Source organism: Macrosteles quadrilineatus, unplaced genomic scaffold (genome assembly GCF_028750875.1).
Source record: "Macrosteles quadrilineatus isolate MER2022 unplaced genomic scaffold, UCM_ALF_1.0 Scaffold_3__2_contigs__length_128488019, whole genome shotgun sequence".
Classification (NCBI taxonomy): Eukaryota; Metazoa; Arthropoda; class Insecta; order Hemiptera; family Cicadellidae; genus Macrosteles; species Macrosteles quadrilineatus.
Genome location: NW_026542596.1, coordinates 911,144 through 924,327, shown reverse-complemented (window position 1 = coordinate 924,327; position 13,184 = coordinate 911,144). Strand labels below are relative to the sequence as shown.

The following is a 13,184-nucleotide window of genomic DNA, read 5'->3' as shown; positions in this document are numbered from 1 at the left end:
AAACACACACATAACATAAGGAACACACTTTAATAGTCCAGTAAAAAGAAACAAAAATGGGGGGTTAACTTACAAACGGTCCGGTAGTTCTTAATTTTTTTTATACTGTCTAGGATGGTAAGTAGGTGTTTAAAATGTTCTTAGCAGTGGTAGACACAAAATTCTAACGTATATCATAGAAAATTTAACTGTCTGCCTTTTCACTAAAACGGATCAAAACGGAATTATAGGCGAAAATCTCAAGAAACTGCCGATTTTCTTCGATTTTCCCTATATGGTGGAGGGCACGTAGGGGGGGGGGGGGATTGTGCGTTGAAACACCTACTTACCATCCTAGACAACATATGAAAAATGTAGAAACACCGGACAGTTTGTAAGTTAACAGACCTCTATTTACTGGATTATTAACCACAAATGCAAATTGTGAAAAACAACATCCAAACAAAGAAAAACAATGAAATAACACTACAACAATCAGCTGTTAAATTATCAACACATGGTCTAGGTTAGGCCTAATATATTTTTTTATTTAGCCATGACATTATTCTTGTTGAACCCATTGTTGTATTAGCTTGGACTACATATAAATTAAATTTATAAAAAGTCCTTATGTACAAGTTTTCTAAAACCTGTAGGTATTGTTCATTCTAATATAACCCATTTAAATATATCAGCAATAAATCAACAACTAAATACCACAAAAGAATTTGTAATGCAAGGGCAAAAAAGAAAGTTAACCAAACTAGTGTATCAATGCGTTTACACCAGTTTGTTTCCACGATTGTAGGTTCAGTTTGCTAACACGAACATTGTAGCGCTGAGCGTTTCCTTTGTAACATATAACACGGTTGTTAACAGCATTGAAACCTTCGAACAGTTTGATAAAACAAGGAGACAACCTACATCAATTATACTGAATAAAATCCATGTGTGTAGCCCCTGAACTGCTGGACATAATGCAAGACTAAAATAAATTACTAACGTAATCCTGTCACAGCTCAATAAAATATGTCAATTTAGGACATGTTTTGGGGTTAAAACATGTCCTGAGTTAAAATTATTTTATTGAGCTGTGACAGGATTACGTAAGTAATTTCGTCTTACATTTCTTTCTAAGTATTACTTGTTGAGTGATTGCAATAGTTAAGAACCCATTTATTTTATGTTTTGTCGTGAGCGCTTTTGAAGAAAAGAAAATGCACTTTGGTTCCTTGTTGGACACACTAATCAGACAGAAGAATGTAATATCTTGCCTTTTATAGATATGGAAATTAGTCTTACTTCCTGTATGTTTGTTTTTACTTAGTAAAATACAAATATTTTGTTTATTTTTACAAAACAAATATCTTAAAGCGTTAAACTTATTGAATTTTATAACGAAAAAAATATTTTTAATTTCAAGAATTGTGGATATTTATAGGCATGCACTGTGGATACGATACTCCCTGGTGGGGATTAACGTCCGCACTAGTGAGTACTACGACTATCCGCATTTCTATCCTGATAATTAGATCAATTCGTTGATACCAAGGTAAAAATGTGGTTCGGATTCCATTAAAAACTCTTGGTCCCTTAGTTGCCATTAGCTGTATGGTCTATTTATTAACAGCTGTGTCTAAGGAATATGTCAGCTTCAGTCACTAACAAGACTAAAAGATCGCGCCACTCATCCTACGTAAACATCTCCATTCATACTTGGTTTAAAATACCTACTTTGTATGGTCGCCATTTCATTGAAAAGTATTAAAGTATTAGGTATTAAAGTATTAACACAACGTCAATATTTGATATCCAAAATAAACAATCCGTTAGACCAAAGGCAAATACACAAAACACACTGAACCCCAAAGAAAGCATATACTTACCTACTCTTTTAATGCTTGCTATATTTGAAACATGTGACACTTGCTATATTGTTTATGTTTGTTATTAGTAAAACTATTTGAGTTAAATACAAAATGTTAAAACTAAAGATTTAATTTGTAATAAGTAAAGTGTAAGTGGCACGACGGCAAATTATCATATTTTAAGATTACTGGGACAGAGCAGGGTATTTTATATAATATCTAATTGTAATATCTAATTTCGATTTACTGTAACCTTTTATTACCATCAATATATCCTGCATGACTGATATCCATTGCATTAGCAAAACTGAGAATTTAAAGAGTAGGCCTGCGCTTACAGTGTACGATGTAATACTGTAGGACGTAGGTCTTAACTAACATGTGATATTTTAAGTAGGGTTCAAATGTAAATTTAATTTTAAAATGGACATTAACCGAAAGATTTGATATAGAACTACAAATCCCAATATAATACAGTTTTATAGGAATGTACTTGTTTTTATACACATTAGTATATATAACATAGCTAAAAGCCTGGATATGTTTTATGTGCCTGCATTAAACAGTAAATGTATAATCTTTATACCCATTTCCTCTCTATATGCAAACGAAAGGTACATTGTTACATTTAACATTCTGATAACATTTCCCTACCTAATATGTATTATTAGATAAAGTTTTTTTTATGTCCAATTGTAATAGACACTTCAGAAATAGAGGATATTGGGTTTGCAAGTATTCTTTCCTTTTTAATGACTTGTGACAGTCATTTCCATTATTAATTAAATTATTTACCTTATTTACTCTTTGTAACATTTTCCAACTATTTGACAAATAGGGAAAATGCGATAGAAATCATTTAGGCAAAAGACGCCATCAATAATGCATGAATGAGGAGGCTAAACTTTGACTGCCACTTATCAAAGAACTTTGGACTGTGGGATAAATTCGTTATGTAACTAATAGCTTTTTACCTAAAGCCTAAGGCGTTAGAACTAGGATACAACATTTAAATTATCTTCCTAAAATAATTCGAAGTATATAAATAGTTAAAGCAGTATATGCAGAGTGGAGAAAGGTACCCATGCTCATATGGACGGACGATATCTGCAAAAACGTTTCCATGAAAAACAAATAAAATAAGACTACACAACTTACCGCATTATTAAGTGATAGGCTGCCTCCTTCGGGGACTAGGAGAAAAAAAAAATCTTAATTGAAAGGGTACTTTCCTGTTAAAGGGAACATTCATTATTATCGATGATTTTTCTCGATATATCGATATTTTTTTTCCGATCCATTACAAACAAATTGACAACTGATCTTGTTTAGGCTAAAATAGTCTATTATAAGAAATGAAACTGTTCTAAGCTAACCTAACATAACCAACCAAACTTGCTGTACCATTTAAAAATTCCGTTAGGGTTTGATAACAGAAAAGGCAACTTAAAAACGGAATTTTTAAATGTTACACAGCAAGTTGGGTTAGTTATGTTAGGTAATTTTTTTATAACAGTTTCATTTCATTATCGTTTTTCATTTCATTATCGTTTGTTGATACTGTACTGAACAATATTTATCGTATTTGTCAGCTCCAGCTGATATGTTTCAATTTGTTAATATCGGTATATCGAGAAATAATCATCGATAATAATGAATGTTCCCTTTAACAGTACCATTGAATGTACCATTGAAAGTATAGGTTGGCCACAAACCTAAACCCAAACGAATAACCAAGTCAAAAACAGCCGTTTAAAGATTTTAAATATTTATTCAATTAATTGTCCGAGTTTGGGTTGAAGTGATGATATTCCACTAATAATTACTAATTATTGTTATTTACTATAACCCTGCAAGCTACCAGGGCAGCCAGTAGGTAAACCCACTGATCAGCTACGAGGTATGGTATTTGTGAACTAAATGTATATCCTCATATGTTGTTCCTATTACAAATTATATCTGTAAAGGTAGTGAAACTATTAAAGCTTGACTCTGCTACTTACAACTTGCAAGAGGTTCAATTTACAACTTTTATGTATCTATGCAAGATTGATTTTAGATATTGTTCGGTTTTTTTAGAAGCTCACATTTTATTGAAGAAATCACAAGTCTAGCTAACATTAATCCAATACTTGTGGCTTCCACTTGAAAAAAATCATGTGCTAATCTTTCTTCATATTTGTCTATTACAACTATTATATATCATGATGGAATACAATTTACTGAATTGGTTGATAGCCTGATTAAACCAATGTAGGGGAGACACTAAACTCTTGTTAAGGGATGCAGTCAGGGCTGCTGCAATAACTACTGGTAACCTTGGTAAGCCTCGGTGCAAATAGCTTCGTAATCTCAACCGTATAATTTCGTTCAAGATATATTTATGTATGTTTTTATTCTTTAATAATTGTCTACCTAACCGAATTACTACAATGAGACGAGCCAAATACCATTAAAATTACCTTAGAACACATTCATGCAGAATTTCATGAAAAAAGTACCTTAACATCTCGATTTATCGTGTTCACTTTATATAAAAATATTTACAAATAGTATTAACTGCCTCTGGGAACACCAAAATAAAAAGTAAATTGGTCCTGTGTCTAAGTCTTAACGTGCCGTGCGATCTACGGTAATACATTCTACACAATGGGGAAAAATCGCCAAAATATTGATTTAGTTAGATTAGAAGTCGAATAATTCATTGATATTGAATGCCCAGCTAAAAACGTCAAATATTGTTAAAAAGCTATAACCAATTGTAAAAATCACACGTAACTGTATAACCAGTGTAAACTATATGAAGCAGGTTTTTATAACAATACGTCCATGTGCGTTACATCTTGTGCACCAGACGTATTGTGTCCATTGTTATACCTAATATTTAGTTGATTTGAAGGTATTGCGTTTAGGTTTTAATTTGTTAAATACAAAATACGCCCCATTTAACAGTTGTAAACATAACTCAAATGATTAATTGAACCTTTAAGTAATTGACATCAACAGAGTTAGATATCAAACGTGTATTTCGTCCTTTTCATACTAGAAAGCATTATAAGTGCTTAATAATCTGAAGAAATCAGCTCGAAACAAGACATACAAATGAAAGACCTTGCGAAGTTTACAATTCGCTTAGTGCCGTAGTAGGGTTCAAATTTGGATATTCTAAAAAAACATGCTTACATAAAAACAAATCGGAATCCCATTAAACAACTTATATTGGCGTAAGGTTGACATTTACTGGCTTTTGTTGGTAGGAAGTTTCAAGCATGTATTTTTTAAATATGTACTGCCTAGATTTATAAAAAAATAATAACAGTTGTGACAATTAAATAAACTTATAGTAACAAATAAACAGTTCCCCAAAAGTTTAGTCTAGTAGCCTAAAAAAATATATAATAAAAATATATAATTTAAATGTAAACAAACAGAACTGTCAAATGAATTTTGACAACACAGATCATTTCCACAAAGCTAATTCAAACATATTCAATACTGCATGCATATTTGAGCATAAACGGTATGGATCATAAAAATAAATAAAATATGTCACTCACCTAAATGTAAACATTATTTAACATTACTGAAATGGAACAGGCAAACCATATGTTGATGTTATTAATGTAGGATTCGTTCAGTTTCATACTTTGTTTATGCTTATGATCCATACCAAGTTTTATGAGAATTGTTTTCCATATATATTTTTGTGGAAACAGTAATAAAATAAAAATATTGTTAGGCTTAGGAGTATTGTGGAGGCTTTTTGTTTACAGGATAAAATACTCTCTATGTTGTTTGGTTATACCTTAAAATCAATCATTAACTTTTGATACTGTGACAAGCAGAAGTGAACATTTTGCTTGGGACAGTCTACAGTCTATTGTTATATCTCAAGTCTTGTATGATCTGTGTGTGCTACGTGATTTTGTGTTGGTAATAAATGTATTCATATTTTTAATTAACTTGATCATGGCATATTGTTTTATACATAGCGGTTTATTTTGTTGTGATTGGTTACACAGCAGCTTCAATTAAATCAAAAGCAATACTTTAAAATTAACTGCTACCCATTACTTTAAAGGAACCAAAATTGTTTCTTTTGCATCTTGACCCCGTTACAAGGCACGGGTATAGCGGCTAGTAATATAATAAAAATAAAAAGTGTAAATAAGTATAATGTCGACACAATTAGAATCGCAGAGCATGTTATTTTAATCATGATATTCCTTCCAGCATTCCAATCATCCGCTTCATCTGACACATCGATAATACGATTACATCCTCATACACGCAAAGTGCTAAATGTATACTTCAACTGCAGTTCATGGAAAGTTATCATTACAAAGTAAGCTATACCTCATATAATTAAATTCGCTATTTAAAAAGATTTTTTGTATTATGTAATAATTATATTCACTAGTGTACCTGTTGCTTGGAATCAAGCAATTACTAAGTATTACAGGGTACAGGAGTGAATTTGAAATAAAAACACTATCACAAACATCTTATATTCCTAACTTGCAGCCACATAAAGTTGTCTATGTAAAAATGCAGAAAAGTAAACATACAGCTGGTAATGTTCAACCCTTGTAGTTAAAAAACAAATAATTGAACAGCTGATTCAAACCGTCTAGTCTATCATTATTTCCACAGTAACTTTGAGGGCCACTGGGGCAGAGCCCTTACCATGCATTGAGTTCCGTCCAGCACAACTTTAGAGTGAGCTCTTTAAAATGATACAAAAATGTCAAAATCGGTTAAAACTCTAGGAGAAGTTCTGTTCACAAAATAACTCCTTCCTAATGAATTATGTAAATAGATAGACTATTATATTTCTGAAAATGGCAAAATTACAAAAAGAAAACTGACAATTTTTATTTTAACATAACACTGCCATACCGAGTTTAGTATTTCAATATAATTTTCACACGGAACCGGATATTGCTTGGATCTGCTCTTGGCATAAAGGGTGATTGAGTCTTGGATGACCTTAGGTTCATAGAGTGTGTAAGCTAACGTAAACTGAAAGGTTTAGCCTAATTTAACAGATTAATGTTAAAGGTTTAATAATACTGTGTCAATTGTACTTTACTTTAAACCAGTTAAAGTAATGTTTTCTCTAAAGTATTATTTCAGGACAAATGTTGATATGAGCCTTTTGCTTAGTATTAAAATAGAATAACAACCCCACTTTTTTGTTGAAATTGAAATTTTGTTTAAGGAACAAGTTTTGATTTTTTTTAGGTTTGATATTTGAGCAATTGTTGTTTCAAAGCTTAAAATTACGTTTGTTGTCAGTTTTGAAACAAAATCAGTTCAATGACAAATTAATAATCAAAAACTTACTGAAGAGTTCAATACAAATGAGGTTAATTATTAGATTATTGATAAAGGAAAATTAATTTAGAAATTTATTTTAAAAGACAAACATTATTTTTTAGGAGTAAAAACTGAAAATGTTTCAAACGGATACTTTTCCTTATGTCAAAAGAATGAAGACATTAGTAATACTGTGGTAACCAGACAGTAATTAGTACAAATGTTATAAAAAAGGTGTGCTTCTTTTCGTTCTTTTTTAAGTAATGTCACACTAATCCTGTCTTAAGGTGTAATAATAAATTATAGCAATTTTCACGGATTAGTCTCAATAAGTTCAACCATTGTATACAATAAAGGACAATAAACACTTGTGTAGCATGTGACACAGTTAAGTGAAAAATTAAATAGCCACACTGAGAAAATGGTTTTAATGCAACCTACTTGCCTATTAATATATGTACAGAACTGCAAAACCATCCAAATCAGATGTTAGCTCTAAGTATTAGATTTGGGCCAGTGATGCAATTTAATAACGTTACAGGTTATTGCTGTAATATCAGTGGTTTTCCTGATAGTTGATCCCCACCCTAGATGTCATTATGACGTTATTTAAACTTAAAATTAATTAAACTACTTGTGTTAGGCTTCTTGGCAAGTAATAGGCGTAAATACCTAGTTCTACACAACTTTACTACTTCACGGGAGAGTCGAAATCTTATCTTTTGGAACCGCTTGGCGCTCATTGACATCAGAATATTAGACTATTGTTGAAAAGAGCGAGACACTGAGAGATAATCAAGGCATTCCTCAACTTGAGCAAATCACTAGATGGATTGGGTGGCGACTTCTTGAAACATCACCTACACAACCATATCTGCAGTGACAAGTCCCGAGGGCGAGTTGCCTCCTCGGGGTTTCTACATCATAATCCTACATCTCCAATCATAAGGGAAAAATCAGGGGGCGAATATTTGAATTTCACTACTGATTTTGTAGATACTTACTTTTACTTATTGGCCTAAAACTACGTGTTTTATTTAGTACGAGTAACTTGATTTAACTAGGTTATAAACAAAGCAAACAATTACAATAATTAGTTATAACGCAATCAAAAGGTACAGTACACATGGCAAATAATTAGCTAGTTGTTTATCACAATTTAAATCAAATAAATGCATTCTATCATTCTATAATAAAGCCCCATTAATCATGTGTAGTGGTTTTAATGCTCCTGATCATTTACCTACAAAAATAAATCAAGACACAATTAACGATTACTTTTGTTCCGGAAAATTTTATAGGAATCATGTCAACTGAAAATATTATTCATCATAAAAAGTGTTGGGTCAGTGAGATTAGCGGTAGCGAGGGTTGAATTGAATTTGTTGCAAATTGTTGAAAATTGAACCGACCTTCGTTAGGCGCCCGATAATAATGATGCTGAGCGAGGAATACCTGCCGTAACATTTTTATTATTAAAAGTTCGAAGGTGAAAAATATTCATGTGTACGTATTTTAACGCAAATAGAGACTTTTAAGTTTTTTGTAAGGAATGTTCTAAACTCTCAACGCATTAATATTTTTATTTGATATTTTGCTCTTTTGCACGTTATTACGTGCTCGTTTAAGGATAATTTATTAAGTCATAAGCTGCCTCCTTACGGAACTAGGGGAAAATAAATCTTAACTGAAAGTATAGGTTGACCACAAACCTAACCCCAAACGAATAACCAAGTCAAAAACAGCCGTTTAAAGATTTCAAATATTGACTCAATTGTCCGAGTTTGTGTTGACGTGATGGTATTCCACTAATTACTAATAATTGTTATTTACGATAACCCTGCAAGCTACCAGGGTAGCCAGTAGGTAAACCCACTGATCAGCTACGAGGTATGTTATTTGTGAACTAAATGTATGTCCTCATAAGCTGTTCCTATTACAAATTACCTATATCTGTAAAGGTAGTGAAACTATTAAAGCTTGACTCTGCTACTTACAACTTGCAAGAGGTTCAATTTATCCCCTTTAAAGAACTAAATCACGCAATTCGTAACTGAAAATATATCTTTGTATCCTAGTGCAAGGAAAAATTTGCTAACAATAAGACTTTTTTGTTTTAAGATTTAACCCCACATATTACATACCAAAATGTTTGTCCAGGTGTGTAGATTTGCAAACTGGCCTATCATTTTTGAAAAAAGTCCTTTAGGCTCCGTCCGCCCCAGTGGCTTTTTAAGTTTCCATGTTTTCCTTATGAAGAATGTTTGTTTGCATTATGATCAGCTAGATAATTTAATTGCTGGTAACATTTAAGTTGTAATTTAATGACAAACATGTACAAAATTTACACGTGCTACAAACGTTTACAGACTTGGTAAAAATGAAATATTTACTATTTGAATTTGGTTTGGCATGAATATTACAATGGAAATAGCGAGAAAGCCTGGACAACTTGATATACTAAAAAGGAAACTGAATTAACACTGTGCTGCATTTCTTGAGCAATTATTGAAAGAGCCGATTTGCAAACTATTGAAACTCATGAAAGTCATAGAACACCACCAAATAGAAGAAATCGAAATAATGTTTTTTATTTATATCGTTTTTTTATCATCGTTATTATGGACAACCTAATGCGGCTCAGTCTGGGAATATGATCTATGGACAGGGTCACTATGGAGAGGATAGTCGAGTCCCTTTTCCCGGCTCACGCGTTGCGACCACTGCGGGATTTCGGAAGGGTGGACGACGTTCCAGTTTTCAGCCCTGAAGAGCTGGTGGCGGCCGTCATATCCCTGAAGAACAACAAGGCTCCTGGTCCTGATGGGGTACCCGGTGAAGTCCTCAAGAAGGTTTTGACTACCAACCCCTTGATCCTTTTGAGCATGTACAACGCCTGCCTGGTCGAAGGGGTTTTCCCCTTGTGCTGGAAGACAGCTAGGCTTGTGCTTGTTGGGAAGGGCAAGGGAGACCCAGATCTGCCATCCTCTTACAGACCTCTGTGTATGTTGGATACGGCTGGCAAAGTCCTCGAGAAATTGATCCGTTCCCGGCTGAATTCAGCCGTTGTCGCTGCGGGGGACCTCTCCCCTCGTCAGTATGGATTCAGGACGGGGCGATCAACGATTGATGCGATTGAGGAGGTGAAGCAAGCAGTGATGAGAGCTGAGGATTTCAACCACTACTCTCGCAGGGTTGTGCTGCTCGTAACGCTCGATGTGCGAAATGCATTTAATTCGGCGAGGTGGTGCGATATGCTGGACGCTCTGGAGAACACCTTCCACGTGCCGGCATACCTCATGCGCATCATAGAGGATTATCTCCAGTTTCGCCTCCTAACGTATGACACTGCGGAGGGCCCGCGGACGATGAGTGTCACTTCTGGTGCTGCCCAAGGTTCCATACTCGGCCCAGACCTCTGGAACGTCGCTTATGACAGCCTTCTGAGGTCTGAAATGCCTGAGGAAACGGTCTTGGTTGGGTACGCAGACGACGTTGCAGCTTTGATAGCTGCACGTAGCGTTGAGCTGGCTCAGCTAAAGCTAAACCGAGTTATGCGTACCATAAACGCATGGATGGCAGACCACGGTCTCTCACTTGCTCTGAGCAAAACCGAGATCGTGATTTTGACAAAAAAACGGATTGACACCATCGTGCCGTTGAGGGTGGGAGCCGTCGAGGTTCAAACTGTTCGTTCTGCCAAGTATCTTGGGGTCATGGTAGACAGCAAGCTTAGCTGGCGGGATCAGATCTTCCGAACAGCGGACAAGGCCACTAGGGTGGTTTCTTCTCTTAGCCGGTTGATGGCCAATGTCGGAGGGCCTCGGTCCAGTCGTAGAAGGCTGTTAATGTCTTCGGTCCAGTCCGTACTCTTGTACGGTGCGGAGGTGTGGGCAGACGCACTAAATAAGTAGGCATACAGGATGCGGCTCGCCCGAGTGCAGCGTCAGGCAGCACTGAGGGTAGCCGGCATCTGCCTACCGAACAGTGTCCGAGCCCGCCGTCCTGGTGATTGCTGGAGTCATCCCCGTCAAACTTTTGGCGGCGGAGAGAAAGGCAATTTACCGGCGCCGCGGGGAGGACGAGGCACGAACAGAGGAACGCACCCGCACCTACCAGCTGTGGCAGGAGGGCTGGGAACAGGAGACACGGGGACTCTGGACCAGGCGACTGATACAGCAAGTCCAACCTTGGTTCCACACTTTTGCTCTAAAGACCGAAAGACTTCTGAAGGTAGTCGTCAAGGGGCTACCTTCCACTCTCAGCGGGACTGAGGTCTCGGAAGAGTTCCATGAGATGGGCTTCTCCACTGTGGAATCACGACCCCTCAAAACCCGAGGAGGCCGCCGTACCAACCTCTGGCTGCTAACTCTGCGCAGACAAGATGGATCAAGACCACCTGCAGAAGTCTACAACATCTCCAGTGCCTTCTGTTGCAAAATTTAAGTCAGGCAATACAACCGTCCCAAGGGCCCCATCCAATGCCATCGCTGCCAGGGCTTTGGTCATGGATCCAGCCACTGCTACAGAGACCATCGCTGCGTTCGCTGTGGAGGATCCCATCCCGGCTCTCTCTGCCTCAAACAGCACACGGAAGCTGCAACTTGCACCAACTGTGGTGGACAACACACAGCCAACTACAGGGGATGCCCCGCCTTCAAGGAGCAAAACCGCTCCTATGCATCAGTAGCCGCCCCCAGAAAAACTGACTCGGAGTCGGAGCCGCAACACATCCAACCGCCCCTCGTGGATGATGAAGGCTTCCAGCAGCAGAGACGACGCCGTCGGCGGGGACCAAGGAACCATGAGAACCGTGGAAGACGTAACTCATCTCAGGACTCCAGAATCTCCAACGAGTCTCCAGCCCAAAACACCATGCCTGAACCAACCCAAACAACGTCAAGCCCTGATGTGGCTCCTGCCTCTGTCACTGCAAACCCCAGGGTGAGGCGCACCCCTCGACCGAGAATCAACGTGCCTCAACTACAACAGACAAGCAGCCCTGCCCTGCAGCCCAGCGGCCCTGCCCAGCAGCCCAGCCGCCCGGCCCAGCAGCCCAGTGGCCCTGCCCAGCAGCCCAGCGGCCCGGCCCAGCAGCCCAGCGGCCCTGCCCAGCAGACCAGCGGCCCGGCCCAGCAGCCCAGCGGCCCTGCCCAGCAGACCAGCGGCCCGGCCCAGCAGCCCAGCGGCCCGGCCCAGCAGCCCAGCGGCCCTGCCCAGCAGCCCAGCGGCCCTGCCCAGCAGACCAGCGGCCCTGCCCAGCAGCAAAGCGGCCCGGCCCAGCAGCCCAGCGGCCCTGCCCAGCAGCCCAGCGGCCCGGCCCAGCAGCCCAGCGGCCCTGCCCAGCAGACCAGCGGCCCGGCCCAGCAGCCCAGCGGCCCTGCCCAGCAGACCAGCGGCCCTGCCCAGCAGGCCAGCGGCCCTGCCCAGCAGACCAGTGCCCCAGCCCAGCAGGCCAGCGGCCCTGCCCAGCAGACCAGCGGCCCTGCCCAGCAGCCCAGCGGCCCTGCCCAGCAGACCAGCGGCCCTGCCCAGCAGCCCAGCGGCCCTGCCCAGCAGACCAGCGGCCCTGCCCAGCAGGCCAGCGGCCCTGCCCAGCAGACCAGCGGCCCAGCCCAGCAGGCCAGCGTCCCCGCCCAACAGTCCAGTGCCCCTCAAGCGACTGAACTAACCGAACTACTGACAGCGCTGCAAAGCATGATGGCCCTTGTTGCACGCCTGGTGGAGGCGCTCAGCAAACATCATGGGTAGACTAAGAATCGTCTCATGGAACGCCGATGGGGTGGTAAACAAGAAGCTGGAACTGTCACAACTTCTACAGGAGCTAAATGCAGACATCGCCCATATCCAGGAAACCCACCTCCGTCAGGGCATGGCCTTCAATCTTCCCAACTACCAGGGCTACCGCACAGACAGGCTGGTCCAGGGACGTCCCAGTGGTGGAACTGCCATATTTGTCCATCGAAGACTTCCTCATCGTGAAATCCCGGTGAACCTTCCTCCTGGACTGGAGGTAAC

At 39.1% G+C, this 13,184-nt stretch overlaps 1 protein-coding gene across 1 annotated transcript in view; it reads left to right on the top strand.

The window, feature by feature from the left end:
• LOC128988408 (basic salivary proline-rich protein 1-like) overlaps positions 1–12,917 on the top strand; it is a 34,200-nt gene extending 21,283 nt beyond the window's left edge. The window contains exons 2-3 of the mRNA XM_054409663.1: positions 11,400–11,573; positions 11,637–12,917. Of these exons, the coding sequence (XP_054265638.1) occupies positions 11,400–11,573; positions 11,637–12,917 (1,455 nt within the window). The remainder of the gene's footprint in view (positions 1–11,399; positions 11,574–11,636) is intronic.
• The last annotated feature ends 267 nt before the right edge of the window (positions 12,918–13,184 follow it).